Source organism: Cheilinus undulatus, linkage group 21 (assembly GCF_018320785.1).
Source record: "Cheilinus undulatus linkage group 21, ASM1832078v1, whole genome shotgun sequence".
In the NCBI taxonomy this organism is placed as follows: Eukaryota; Metazoa; Chordata; class Actinopteri; order Labriformes; family Labridae; genus Cheilinus; species Cheilinus undulatus.
Window position 1 is genome coordinate 41,229,061 of NC_054885.1, and position 15,560 is coordinate 41,244,620.

Consider the following 15,560-nt stretch of genomic DNA (forward strand, 5'->3'; position numbering starts at 1 on the left):
GTATGTATGAATTAATGTATGTATGAATGTATGTATGTATAGATGTTTGAATATATGTATGAATGAATGTGTGTGTATAGGTGTATAGATGTATGTATAGATGTTTAAATGTATTTATGTCTGTATGTATGAATGAATGTATGTGTGTATAGATGTATGTATGTATAGATGTATGTATGTATGTATATGTATGTTTGTATAGATGTATTTATGTGTGTATAGATGTTTGAATGTATGTATGTACAGATGTATGTATAGATGTATGAATGTATGTATGTTTAGATGTTTGAATGTATGTATGTATGAATGTGTGTGTATAGGTGTATAGATGTATGTATAAATGTATAAATGTATTTATGTCTGTATGTATGTATGAATGAATGTATGTGTGTATAGATGTATAGATGTATGTATAGATGTGTTCATAGATGTATGTGAGCTTCATTGATCCTCTAGGAGATGGGACACAGTTCTAGAAGGACAACCATCACTGCAGCCTTCCACTGATCTGGGCTTTATGGAGGAGTGTTTTAAACTGAGAGGCTTCTGTCTAGCCAGTATGTATGCAGGTATGTTAATAAGAAGTGTGATCATATGTTTGCATGTATAAATCTGTTTTATGCATCCATAAACACATCAGAAAAACTAAGTAGAGGAGTGTTTGGTAGATTATTTCTCTGTTGTATCAATACCTCTTATCTTGCAGTAAACCCTGATTATTTTCTTTTAAATGGAGCCACATTAATAAGGAACATGCACCTGTGGGATGAGCAGCAGAGCTTAGTATGTGGGTTAGTCCAAACAGCTGATATTCCATTGACTCTTGTTTGGTGGATTGGATGATTGAAGTCTGGAGAAACAAGACAGATTGGTAATTAAACAATTTCATCATCTAACAAAGAGGAGCCTCAGTAGAAGAACCAGACACAGCCACAGCAGCCTGGCTCCTCCTCAGCCAGTGTGGGTGTATTGGTCTCTCTGGCATCATTAATACAACTAAGAAATAATCTACCAAACACTCAGGGACTCTCTTTGAACTGTTTGTACCTGTGTATGTGAAACTGAGCTGATAGATGAAGGCTACATTGATGCAGCAGCTCCATGAATCAGTCCTCTCTCTCATCCTCTCCTACAGCCTGATTTGATGTTGTGTAGTATTAAAATGACAACAAAGACTACTGTAATGTGCATGTGTGTCCTATATATGTCAGTGTGGTCATGTGTATCTGCATTGTGATTTATTGGACAGCTGTGATTTTAACAAGTGATTTATGTTGGTAGAGGGAGCTGCAGAGACGGGGTTAAATCCTTGTGTTCATGCTCATCAGGATATGATAGTCTGTGTTGTAGCACTCTCTAGTGGTCAGAGTGGCTCATTACAAAAAACACATGCTCATGCAAAAAATCAAACAATCCACATGTAAACCTCTGAGCCAACCAGCTACATCTGTACATGGCCAGATTTAGTTTTGACAGCTGCTGTGGGGGCAGGCCTTCAGATGAACTAAATTAACATATTATTGCATTAGTATTTGGGTTTCCTTCAATTTTAGGCATCAACAATGAAAACATCCCCACCGCCTACACTGCAGCTTCTTATTCCTGAGGTTGGAATGTTGTCCATCTCTACGCCGTGTCCTGATTGAAGACATGCAGGAAATCAGTCTTTCATTCTCTAAAACCTGCAGATGTCATCAGGACCAGACTGGTTAGGATGTTTTTATCATGTCTTATGCATTAATAATGGCTGACAGGAGGATTTTTCTGTAAAATGGATCAAATGCAAGTTAATCCTGATAAAAATGTTCCAATATTGATCATTTTTAGGGCTATTTTTATAGTTATGGGATATAAAGACAAATTATAGTCATTTTCTCTGAATTTAACAGTTTTTTGGGGCTGGATGGGAAGCTTTAGGGGGCCGGATATGGCCCTCGGGCCACCAGTTGATGAAAACTGCTATGAGGTCTGTGGTCCATTTCAGGTTTACTTCCTGTTGTTTACTTCCTCTTGTTTACTTCCTGTTGTTTAAATCCTGTTGTTTACTTCCTGTTGTTTAAATCCTGTTGTTTAAATCCTGTTGTTTACTTCCTCTTGTTTACTTCCTGTTGTTTAAATCCTGTTGTTTAAACCCTGTTGTTTACTTCCTGTTGTTTAAATCCTGTTGTTTACTTCCTGTTGTTTAAATCCTGTTGTTTAAATCCTGTTGTTTAAATCCTGTTGTTTACTTCCTGTTGTTTAAATCCTGTTGTTTAAATCCTGTTGTTTACTTCCTGTTGTATACTTCCTGTTGTTTAAATCCTGTTGTTTACTTCCTCTTGTTTACTTCCTGTTGTTTAAATCTTGTTTAAATCCTGTTGTTTAAATCCTGTTGTCTACTTCCTGTTGTCTACTTCCTGTTGTATACTTCCTGTTGTTTAAATCCTGTTGTTTACTTCCTGTTGTATACTTCCTGTTGTTTAAATCCTGTTGTTTAAATCCTGTTGTTTACTTCCTGTTGTATACTTCCTGTTGTTTAAATCCTGTTGTTTACTTCCTCTTGTTTACTTCCTGTTGTTTAAATCTTGTTTAAATCCTGTTGTTTAAATCCTGTTGTCTACTTCCTGTTGTCTACTTCCTGTTGTCTACTTCCTGTTGTTTACTCTTTGGTGTTCAAATGTGCAGAGTTCTGGTGATTGTCAGAGTCTGCTGCAGCCGTGTGGACATGAAGGAGGACGGAGATCAACCTGCACAGTTTGACTTTATTTCATGAATAAATATGCAGTTAATCAATAAATCGATCGATACAAACACATGAATAAAAACATGTCACTAACATGATGTCAGTAGAGTTCTTCCTGATGCTAATGGTTAGCCCTCCAGCTGGAACATGACGGACGAGCAGCAACGGCGATTAACCTGCAGGCGCTGCCAGGTTTGACCGGGTCCATCCTGCAGGCGCCGCTGAGTAGGGGTGTAACGGGTCACAGAGGTCACAGAGGTCACGGCTCGGCTTGTACCTCAGCTTTGGGGTCACAGTTTGCTGCGTAACAGGACCAGAAGAAGAGTGGGACTGTTTCTGACTCTAAATTCCCTCCATCCTCCCTGGTGGAGCGAGAAATTCACCTGACACTGCACAGGACCACGTTCAAGGGTCAGTTAGAGCGGCGTTTCTCAGTGTGGGGGATTTATACCTCCATTCATGATTGCTACAGCTGTAGAACAACCTCAGGTACTGCAGCACGTTTTAAAGAGGGGGTGCCTTTAGGTTTTAGCTTCAGCTTGGCCAAAAAACGACTGATTTAGACGAAATATTGTCACTGATTAACGATGCGTTCTGGTCGTTTAGACATCAGCTGGCCTTTAGCCGGAGCGTCCATCTCCACTGCTGACCTGACATCACATCTCTCTGTCCTTCCTCTGATTCTAACAACAACAACAACAACAACATCTCTGAGGCTTTGGTTCCCTACATGCTGATCTGAATAAATGGGGGCTAGCTGAGAGGCTAGCAGTGCCTCTTTAACCGCTTTTCTCCCTCATGTCAGAAAGATGCCTTTAAAGGAACAAGCTGATTTAATATTTAGCTCACAAAGGCAAGGATGGAATGTTTTATGAGCTGTGAAGGATGGCATCATCAGAGGACCAAATGTTTGTGAAGCTGGGGATGTTGGGGGCTTTTCCCTCTATTTTAGCCAAAAAGGGGGCGGGGTAAACCCTCGCTCCTCAACAGTTCCTGGTCAGTCTAAGAGGAAGATTATTGGTGTACCTGTGCTCTAATAATGACAGAGAGGTTAAGTCCAATAACTGTGACCATTCAGGTAACGTTCAAACGCCGTTACACCCGTACCGCTGAGGTTAAACCTGCAGACGCCACCGAGGGACGCAGCGACCCATATGACGATGAGGATGAGAGAAACACTGAGTCGGTATCACACACACAGAGAGTATTTTGCCCTTTAGTACGAGGATGCTGAGGATTATTACACACAGGCACGTCTGACAACAAGCAGCTCGCTCTGATTCGCTAAGAAACAGGAAGAGAGGGGGTGGGGCTTCATCACCAAGTTCAGGTAACACGTGTTGGTAGGCTACTTTGGTTTTTGCTTCTCGTCTACGGTCTCACCTCCCACAGGTAAAGAGAGGAGGGGGAGGAGCGAGAGGAGGGGGGAGGATCAGCCCCGGGACTCCAGAGACCTGCAGAGAAACACAGAGGAGAGCAATGCATCATGGGAAACATAACAAGCACGGAACTGCAGTTACATTAAAATATCAGTAATCAGTCACAGATGTAGGATTCTAACAGGGCGATATTTAAAGACTAACTAACCCCTCAGAGTCCTTCATTCAGATATAAACCTCCATATCTGAAGACCTGTTCATCAGTGAGAGTCCAAACCTTCACACCTGAGTCCTTCTACCTTCAGTTTCAATTCCCTGTTCTGTGATAAAGACGTGACGAGTGACCGCCCTCTAAATTCAGTTTCCGTAGATCAGGGGTGTCAAACTCAAGGCCCGGGGGCCAAATCCGGCCTGTGGAACAGTTAAATCCGGCCCTAAGATGATCTGATATTTCTGTTCTAACTGTCCCATCAGTCTGAGGTCTGCAGATTTCCTCCAGTATAAAAATGTGAACTTATCCTGATGATTTAAGATTTCCTTGCTAGGTCACAAAATCTGAAAAAGTAAAGAGTAAAAATATTTAGAGAAGAAGTTAGGAATGTGGGAGAAGAAATGTATTTGTTTTTAATTTCACATTTTCAGTTTAGCATCTCACAATCAGGACTCAAACTTAGGACTGACTTTTTAATTCATACTTTGAGCATTTACTCTCATAATTTTGACTTCTCATATAATATTTTGAGCTTTTAAATTCATAATTTAAAATTTTAAGTCATAGTTTGACCTTTTAGACTCACAGTTCAAAACTCTTAATCAAATTTTGACTTTAAATTTCATAATTATAAATTTTATTTAATATTTTGACCTTTTAAGCTCCTAATTTTGACTTTCTTTCTAATATATTTGTCTTTAAAAACTTTCATTTTCTATTTCAATTTCATGTTTTGACCTTTTTGAACTAATAAATGTACTTTTCTCAGATTGTGAGCGTTTAAACTGATCTTTTTTACTTTTTAAATGTCAGAATCATTTATCATCAGTGCTAAGTTTTTCATATTTTATTACTAGTGAAATGAGGTTGACCGTTTTTGGTTAAAAAGGTGACCCTGTTAGGCCCTCAGGTTAGTCCTGAATCCAGAATCCGGCCCCCCTGTGTAGATGGTTGGAACTATCGGCTGAAACTGAATTGTTTAGAGATTTTAGACTGGATGATCTGCTGCTCTGAGAAAAAAAGACAGCTAACAGATGTAATCCTGTAATCAGAGACATCGCTGTGACACTGAGGGATTGTGGGTAATGCAGTACTGTTGACTGAGATCATAAATAAACCACATTTTAACTCAAATCTAAAGAGCAGTCTATTAAATATCTGTAACCAGAGCTGGACTTCACCCTGCATGTAAACGCACTGAGGTCACCTGGGGCTGAGTGGTGCTGTCCATGGTGCTAACACTAAGATTGAATCAAGATGGGGATATTTATCCTTCAGTTTATCCTTCCTCTGTGTTTCTGCATGACGACAGATCATAAAGTAAATATCACACTACTTCATGAAAGGATTTTTAAGGTTCCAACTGTTCTGTAATGAATAAAATTGTCTTCTTAAAGCCAAGTCCACTTGTTTATTTAACTCCTCAAATATAAGAAGGTCATCCAAACGCTGCGATCATCTGAGGCAGTTTTACTCAACCAAAGAGCCAAATTGTTGAAAAAAACCTTTGCAAGAGCCACAGTCTAAGTGGTGAAAAGTGACGAAAAAAAAGCTTAAAGGAGCAATAAAAATAAGTTAAACTAGGAAAAAATGGTCAAAAAGCAATAAAAATGGGTGAAAAGGGGCGAAAATGGGGAGAAAAATGTGGAAAAGGGGTCAGAAAGTAGCAAATATGGGTGAGAAGTGACAAAAAGTGAGTTACGGGCGGCAAAAAATGGTCCAAAAGTGGCAAAAACTGAGTGAAAAGTGACTAAAATGGGCAAAAAGCAGTCAAGAGTGGCATAAATGGGCAAAAATATGAAACACATGGTATTTGATGGCAACAGACAGCTAAAATGGGTGAAAAGTGATCAAAAATGGCAAAAATGGGATAAAAGTGGCAAAAAGAAGTGGCTAATATGGGCAAAAACAAGGAAGAAAATGGTATTTAAGGAGAGAGGTAGCTTGAAAAAAACAGGCACAAAAGTAGGGAAAAAAGTTTTGTTTAATGTCAAAGGAAGCTTAATGGATGAAAAGGGGTAAAAAATGGTAAAAAGGAGCAAAAAAAGGTTCCCTTTTGTAAGGTTTTCTGAGGGAATAATCTTTAAAATTAAGACATAATTTTAAAAAAGAGCCACATGTTGAGTCTCACTGATCTTAGCCACTCATCTGGAGAATCTAATTCTGAATGAAATATATATTAAATGTATATTTCTACCAGTTCGTCCAACTAAAGGTTCCAGCTGCACATTTTTGCTAAAACTGGTGATGACAGACAGAAACCAGATGTTGTGCGTATTTTTGAGAGCGTCCTCACGAGTAGCTGGTGTGCTGCTGCCGTCTGCGGGCGCTCCTCATCTTCTCGAAGCGAGCCTCCATCTCCTCCAGGACTTTAGGAGTGTAGCGGACCACCAGCTTCACCGAGCCCTGAGCCGCCTTCAGCAGCTCCACGGCCTTCTCATGGTGCTCGCCCTCCACACTCTGGAAGGTCAAAGGTCAGAGATGGGACGTCTATGTTTGAGTCTGAATCTGTGATTTCTTTTAAACTAAAATAATCAGCCCATGGTGTTTATGAATCCTGCTTGTTTGGATATATTTCACTATATTTGAATAAATGATGAATTTCACAGCCTTAAAGTGTCAGGTGAGTAAATGAACGCTGATTCTGTTAAAAAACTGTTTTAATAGTTAGAACTTTAAATTGGAACACTTTGGCATGATCCATGAATGAAAACATTAGAATTAAAAAAGGATTATTTAAAATTAGAAAGCTGATTTAAAGACTTTTGGTCCTGTAATGTGCAAGTTCATAAACATCAGGGTGGATCAACCACAATCATGGGACTTTTATTTTGAAATGAACAGATAAAAACAGACTGCAGCATAATTTATCATCTGTCTAACTGAAGCTGACGCTCGCAGCAGAGTGAAATAGTTTGCAGATCTCTAAAATGATGCTAAAAACCTTTTATTTTCAGTCACAGGTGAGCAGGTAAACTCTCCATGTCAGCAGGTAGAACCAGAGTAAAACTTGCATAAATTTGACCATGAAACTCTGATTTTATTGTGAAAATATTCATTAACTTTCTAACAGGAAACAGAGTAACAGCATGTGAGTATCTACCAGAATGGCTGAGGGCGTAAACGCTGCTGAGCTAAAGCCTCTTTGGTGCGGACGGTTAAACACCGAAGCTGCAGATTTTACAGGCTGATGTTTCTCCTGTAGGTCCTCAGGTATCTGCCTGATGAAGCGTTCACTCATAGCTTCAGAAAACCAGATTCTGATGTTTTAAAAGACACTTGTGGGCGGAGCCTCTTACCACCCCGTTGACGGACAGCAGCTGGTCTCCTCTCTTCAGCCCCCCCTGGCGGTCGGCCACGCCTCCTGGGATCACTCTGGAGATGTAGATAGGCGAGTTCTGCTCTTTGCCCCCCATGATGTTAAAACCCAGACCCTCATCCGTCTTCGGCAGCTCCACCACTCTGGGGTGGGCGTGGCCTTCACTGGCGGCGAACGCTGCCACTGTGGCCTGGAGAGGGCGGAGACCGTAGGATGAAAAGAGAAATCCCCAACAGTAACACAGAGAGCTACACAGAGTTAGGAAATCCTCTCTGCTGAACTGAAGGGGAACGACACACACCTGTTCTAGTTCACTGATTTACTACAGAGGGGCGGATTAACTCCCAGCTCCTAAAAGTCATTTAACAGGGAAAACATGAGGCACACTGACTGAAATTACTATTTCTCGCTCCTATTTTCGGTTTCTATTTATTTTTTGTGCTTATTCAGGTAAATCCTGTTAGCATTTTTCTTTTAGGAAAATTATAGAAGAGTGATATACTAAAATACTGCAGCTTTCTTTTTAGCGTGGGTGTTACACTACTCCTTTTTCTCTACTATGTGATGCTCCATGGCTGAGTCTTGATCTTGGTGCTGTCTTGCCATAATGCCACTGTTCAGTTTTGCACTTGTTATGTTTTGTATTTGTCAGTGTTTTCATGTAAGTCATGTTTGAATTTGTTGTTTGGTTGTCTTCTGCTGCTGTTATTGTTTCTGAAAATTGATAAAATTCACAAAAAAAAAAAAAAAAAAGAAATATATTTCACTTTAAAACTGTAAAGCTGCCTTACAGGTCCAACATTTTTACAGGCATCCTACAGAAATATTTAAATCTTCCAACTTTACAGCCATATAAAAGAAACTCAGACATGCTCAGAAAGTTTTCCTGCGACCCAGCAGAGGCTGCTGCACTTCTCTATGTCAAACTCAGTCTGATGTGTCTGAATAATTCCCCCTGAAGCTGAGGATAGTCAGTATTTTAAATGTGCTACCTTTGCTGTAGCCTGGGCGCGGACCTCCGGTCCTCCAACAATATCCAGGGTGTCGTAGAGCTGCTCGTAAACCTGCAGACCACAGAGAGACATGTTCATCTACAGCTGTGATGTATGCACAGAGAAGAGAGCGACCACATCAGAAACATCCACAGCTGAGGATGGAGTTTTCTCTAAAACAGATCAGTAGATAGCCTCTCTCGTTTCAACACCTGGTCTCTACTGTCTGTCTGTGAGCTCACCTCTCTGATAGCAGCACAGAATTTACTCTGCAGGACTCTCTGCAGCGCCTGCAGTTTAGGAGGAGGAAGCTCGCCGCTCCGCTGCAGCCGGTCCAGCAGCTCGATCACCCTGCACACATCTGCAGAAAAACACACAAACACAACAACACAGGCTCAGAGTCTGCATGAGGATCACTGTGACAGCCATCACGTTTGTCTCATTAAAGGCAGGATTTTCAAAATAAAAGCACTGTAAGTACTCATGAGTGTGGGGCCTTCCTTCTCTGAGTAACTGACCCTGTCAGCAGGAGTCTTTAAAGCCTCCTGATGTTTTCACCAGTATTCCATGTTATCTGCTTCGGCATCCATACTTCTCATGAACAGTACCTGGTTATTAAACTGAATCCTGGTTCTGGTGAATAGAGGAGTTATTCTTTGCAGCCCTACATGTGAGGCTGCAGAGGCGGACTTTCTAACAATAACCATGTCATACATGTTTGGTTTCAGTCAAAATAGAAGTTACATTTTGGTTAATTTCAGAATTTCTGCTTTTGTTTATCTGTGCATATGAATCCCAGCAGTATTTCTAATATTAACGATTTAATCAGGAGTGTATAAGGAGCAGGGCAGTCATGATTCTGGTCTTCAGACTCTGATATAATCCTAATAAAACTCAAACATTACTGACTCCTGTGTGACACCAGCAGGGCCTCCACAATCGCCTCAACCTTCCTCTTTCTCAGCTTCTTTTCACTGAAGATCTGCAGCTTCTTAACTTCAAACAGGAATCGTTGCTATTTTATTTGTACAATTTCAGTATTGCTCTCTTTTTTTCAGAAAACAAACTTTAGGTTTAAATACAGAGAAAGAAGAAAACTAAGATGCTCTCTCCTTCCTGCTCTTTCTGGACACTGGATGAGAAGAGTTGGGATTTTTTTTCCTTAAGTGAAAAATTGCCACCATAACCATGAACACAACAGAGAAAAAAAACTAATGAACTATGACTAAAAAGATGTCTTTGGGCAACTCTTGTTGGCTGGCACAGTTGACTTGTGGAGGTGAAGAGAAAGGATTGGGTTCAGGGACTTCTTCTCTGGGTTTCTGTAGAGTGCAGCTATCTCATGTTTGCTTCAGACTCAAAGGAAGAAATGTCAGTGAATGCTAGATCTCCTCTGGTTAACACTGAAAATGTTGCAGATGCAATTCTATCACCACTGCTCTCAGTAAACAGGCTGCAATGCACACATAGACAAAACATAACTATATGGAGCTTTTTTATTCACTCATGCTCCTTATTTACATTTAACACACACGTCATGATCACTGCAAATAATTTAAGATTTATCCTTCATATTTGGTGTAGACATATAATGACTTCATCTTAAAGCCCAGTGGAGCAATAAACAATGCATTTAATACTAATAGTATGATCAGTATATAGGCTAGAGCAGTGGTTCTCAAATGGAGTGGCAAGACACACTAGTGTGCCTTGAGACAAGTCTAGGTGTGCCTTGGGGATCTGGCTGGACCCCTGATAAACCCAGAAAATGGACCCTGATAAACCCAGAGAATGGACCCTGATAGACCCAGAGAATGGACCCTGATAGACCTAGAGAATGGACCCTGATAAACCCAGAGAATGGACCCTGATAGACCTAGAGAATGGACCCTGATAAACCCAGAGAATGGACCCTGATAACCCAGAGACTGGACCCTGATAGACCTAGAGAATGGACCCTGATAAACCCAGAGAATGGACCCTGATAAACCCAGAAAATGGACCCTGATAGACCTAGAGAATGGACCCTGATAAACCCAGAGAATGGACCCTGATAAACCCAGAGAATGGACCCTGATAGACCCAGAGAATGGACCCTGATAAACCCAGAGAATGGACCCTGATAAACCCAGAGAATGGACCCTGATAAACCAGAGACTGGACCCTGATAACCCAGAGACTGGACCCTGATAAACCAGAGACTGGACCCTGATAAACCAGAGACTGGACCCTGATAACCCAGAGACTGGACCCTGATAAACCAGAGACTGGACCCTGATAAACCCAGAGACTGGACCCTGATAAACCCAGAGAATGGACCCTGATAAACCAGAGACTGGACCCTGATAAACCAGAGACTGGACCCTGATAAACCAGAGACTGGACCCTGATAAACCCAGAGACTGGACCCTGATAAACCAGAGACTGGACCCTGATAAACCAGAGACTGGACCCTGATAAACCAGAGACTGGACCCTGATAAACCAGAGACTGGACCCTGATAAACCAGAGACTGGACCCTGATAAACCAGAGACTGGACCCTGATCACCAGAGACTGGACCCTGATAACCAGAGACTGGACCCTGATAACCAGAGACTGGACCCTGATAACCAGAGACTGGACCCTGATAACCAGAGACTGGACCCTGATAACCAGAGACTGGACCCTGATAACCAGAGACTGGACCCTGATAACCAGAGACTGGACCCTGATAACCAGAGACTGGACCCTGATAAACCAGAGACTGGACCCTGATAAACCAGAGACTGGACCCTGATAAACCAGAGACTGGACCCTGATAAACCAGAGACTGGACCCTGATAAACCCAGAGACTGGACCCTGATAAACCAGAGACTGGACCCTGATAAACCAGAGACTGGACCCTGATAAACCAGAGACTGGACCCTGATAAACCAGAGACTGGACCCTGATAAACCAGAGACTGGACCCTGATAAACCAGAGACTGGACCCTGATAAACCAGAGACTGGACCCTGATAAACCAGAGACTGGACCCTGATAAACCAGAGACTGGACCCTGATAAACTAGAGACTGGACCCTGATAAACCAGAAACTGGACCCTGATAGACCCAGAGACTGGACCCTGATAAATCCAGAGAATGGACCCTGATAAACCCAGAGACTGGACCCTGATAAACCAGAGAAGGGACCCTGATAAATCAGAGACTGGACCCTGATAAACCAGAAGCTGGACCCTGATAAACCAGAGACTAGACCCTGATAAACCAGAGACTGGACCCTGAAAACCCAGAGAATGGACCCTGATAAACCAGAGACTGGACCCTGATAAACCAGAGACTGGACCCTGATAAACCAGAGACTGGACCCTGATAAACCAGAGACTGGACCCTGATAAACCAGAGACTGGACCCTGATAAACCAGAGACTGGACCCTGATAAACCAGAGACTGAACCCTGATAAACCAGAGACTGGACCCTGATAAACCAGAGACTGAACCCTGATAAACCAGAGACTGAACCCTGATAAACCAGAGACTGGACCCTGATAAACCAGAGACTGAACCCTGATAAACCAGAGACTGGGCCCTGATAAACCAGAGACTGGACCCTGATAAACCAGAGACTAGACCCTCCCCAGCTGTGATTTATTGATGAGTGTGTTGGATCAGTAGCATTGGTGTTAGCATCCTGGCTAACAGTTAGCTAATTTGACAAGCTATTATTGATTTTTTTGCAACTTTTTTGGAACGTTTTGCCACATTTAACCCATTTTTGCTACCTGTTTGATGGTTTTGCCTACTTTTGCTATTACATTTATTTGCCAATTTTTCCATTACTTTTTTTTACCATGTTTTAGCAACTTCAACCCTTTTGTGCCATGTTTCTGCCACTTGTAACCTATTTTGTCACCTTTTTGACACTTTCAACATATTTTGCCACTATTAACCAATTCTTTGGCCCCTTATGCCAGTTGTTAACCATTTTTGACTTTGTCTTGCCACTTTTTACCCAATGTTGCCATGTTTTATAATCACTTTAACCAATTTTTGCCACCTTTCAGGCACATTTTGCCCACTTTTGCCACCACGAGTCATCTGGGCCCCAGAAACCTCTCCCCTTTATCCCCCATTATGGGCCACCTTGACTGTTATATTATTTAAAGTCGAGTTTTTATTGATATGAAAATTTACAGCATTAAGAGTGGAGTAAACAAAGCACACAAGAGTAACAAGAGCGCTCAACTAGTACAATGAATAAACACAAAATAGGAAATACAGAAATGTAAGCTACAATCAAAAATTATAAATACGATTTACAGCTGTTATGTACATGTTGTATATATTATGGATTGGATTGGGGAGACATTTATATGCACACACACACACACACACACACATATATATATATATATATATATATATATATATATATATATATATAAAAGCCCTGTTATTATTATTATTATTATAAAGCACTCTGAAGCCTATATACTGCTATAATTATATGATCATTATTATGCCCCTAGTATTAATGTATTATATACTATATGAGCTCCTGTTATAATTGTTATTATTATAAAGCACTCTGTAGCCTATATACTGCTATAATTATATGATCATTATTATGCCCCTAGTATTAATGTATTATATACTATATGAGCTCCTGAGATTATTATTATTATAAAGCACCCTGTAGCCTATATACTGCTATAATTATATGATCATATTTACCATATGCCCCTAGTATTAATGTATTATATACTATATGAGCTCCTGTTATAATTGTTATTATTATAAAGCACTCTGTAGCCTATATACTGCTATAATTATATGATCATATTTACCATATGCCCCTAGTATTAATGTATTATATACTATATGAGCTCCTGTTATAATTGTTATTATTATAAAGCACCCTGTAGCCTATATACTGCTATAATTATATGATCATATTTACCATATGCCCCTAGTATTAATGTATTATATACTATATGAGCTCCAGTGATTGTGGTGATTATTAGACAGCCTCCTGAAGCCTTCATGCTCGTGCATGATCATATATTTCCGTTGTGTTCCTGCAGCTGACGGCCTGTCTGATAAGGAGACGTCTCCACCTGATCAATGTAAATATTGATCCAGGAAATATCCCGGATTTTTCCCAGCAGGATGCTCGTTTTTAACCCGAACCACACACCAGTTAGACTGCGACATCCTGTCATCTCATCAGCGATGCCCCTGATCAATAATCCCCGTTATTTCTGTGGTTAATGAGAGGGCTAACTGCGCATGCCTAGCCCACAGGCTCCTATTTAACGGTAACGGTGAACGGTACCTCTCTCCAGGCACAGCGGCTCCGTCATGGCCGCCATGTCCGCCTCCTTGGTGGGATGATAGTAAGAGGACATCATGGTGAGCAGCCCGATCCCCGCAAACAGAAGCCGCAGAGAGTAGGAGGAGGTTCACTGAGCAGAGGAGGCCATCATGGAGGAGGAGGAGGAGGAGGGTCAGAGTGACGCTGTGAGGAGCTCACTCAGCATCTTCTAGAGCTGCGTGTACGGAGGCTCAGGAGGGACAAAACAGAGACCAGAATGAATGAGCGGAGGAAGAAGCAGAAGATACTGTAAATGTAAGGTCTGACTATAAAACATCAGCATGATACAGATGAGCTATTACACAAACATGATTATGTGCTAACTGTGTTCTCCATACATCCATACGTGGTTTTAGAAATACAGTAAAATAATCACATTTTTAGAGATGGACTGAAATGTTTGTGATCAATTTGGATTTTTAAAACTGAGAAATAACAGTAATAAAGGATCTTATACATTTATAAAGTTAATTTTATATTTTCTTTTAAAACTTTCCAAGTATTTGAATGTTTTTTTACAAGCTTTTGTTTGGATCATTGAACATCTAACATTATCGTTCATAAATAAATAACCTCACATTTACAGCTCCCAGGGCCTCCTTCCTCCGCTCACATCGTCCTCTTCTTACATCTACCTGCTGATTCTGTTAACGCGGTTCATGCACCAACAAGTCAACATGCATGTATTTATATAAGAACTACTCATGCATTTACAGATGTCTGATGTTTGCAGCCAGGTATCTCTCACCTTGACAGGAAGACCCGCCCAAATAAAGATGATTGACAGTTTGACCCTTAAAAAAAGCATCAGCAAGAGGGGGAAGGAAATGGAGGAAATGGTTCCTTTTATAGAGAAGCTCTGAACAAACATGCATCCATGTATGTTTATTTCAGTTTCATCAGGTCTTTCTCTTTAAACTGAGGATGCACAGATACCAACCACAGACCCAGCACTTATATCTGGGCCTCACTGCTGACAAGGCAAATGCACAATCATTTTTAGGATTCTGGGGAGGCCAATCAGATTTCAAAGGGCCCTGTTTGGCTACCACTGGCTCTGCCCCTGAAATGTGACTGGTTAAACATTTTTGTCAAAATGTTTAACTGAATTAACATTGTAGCAGACTTGTGCTGAAACTACACAGTTCAATAAAGTCAAGCACAAAGTTAATGTTCAAATGTTGGCCATACTGAATTTTATGTCAAGAATTTTGTGAGGGCCAATCAAAAATGGACTGCAGGTCACATTTGGCCCCTGGGCCATAGTTTGGACACCCCTACTGTAACCTCTACATAGACATTTACTGACAGTGGAAGAGGAGACCAAGTAAACATGAGGTGCTTCATTTTGGAGCTTCTGCTTCTATGAAATATGTGCAGCACATTATTACTATTATTAATGATTATTATTATTAAAGTCCTTTTTATCTCAGAGGCACTGGAAATCAGAGAAACCTCCATGGTTTTGGAGACATTGTTCCTATTTTCAGGTTAGTTCTGAGGTTTTTCTCAGATGCAGTAAGAAGCAACCCTAATAAACACATCAGTTCTATCAGTTCATGTTTTTGTCACTAGTTCCAGT

General features: G+C 40.8%; 1 protein-coding gene across 1 annotated transcript; it reads right to left on the bottom strand.

The window, feature by feature from the left end:
* Positions 1-2,723: 2,723 nt before the first annotated feature.
* Positions 2,724-14,105, bottom strand: lin7b (lin-7 homolog B (C. elegans)). Its single transcript, XM_041816755.1, has 6 exons — positions 13,940-14,105; positions 8,866-8,984; positions 8,624-8,695; positions 7,612-7,821; positions 6,609-6,772; positions 2,724-4,176 (listed from the first exon to the last, which is right to left on the bottom strand). Exons 1-6 carry the CDS (start codon positions 14,013-14,015, stop codon positions 4,155-4,157), a joined length of 663 nt encoding a protein of 220 aa, XP_041672689.1. The 5' UTR covers positions 14,016-14,105; the 3' UTR covers positions 2,724-4,154.
* Positions 14,106-15,560: the final 1,455 nt, after the last annotated feature.

Excerpts from the sequence above, each read along its gene's own strand:
- lin7b (XM_041816755.1), bottom strand. The coding sequence starts at position 14,015 with ATGATGTCCTCTTACTATCATCCCACCAAGGAGGCGGACATGGCGGCC. Across the intron at positions 8,696-8,865 it reads TCTGTGCTGCTATCAGAGAG|GTTTACGAGCAGCTCTACGA; the intron begins GTGAGCTCACAG and ends TGTGGTCTGCAG. Across the intron at positions 7,822-8,623 it reads GCGCCCAGGCTACAGCAAAG|GCCACAGTGGCAGCGTTCGC; the intron begins GTAGCACATTTA and ends CGCCCTCTCCAG.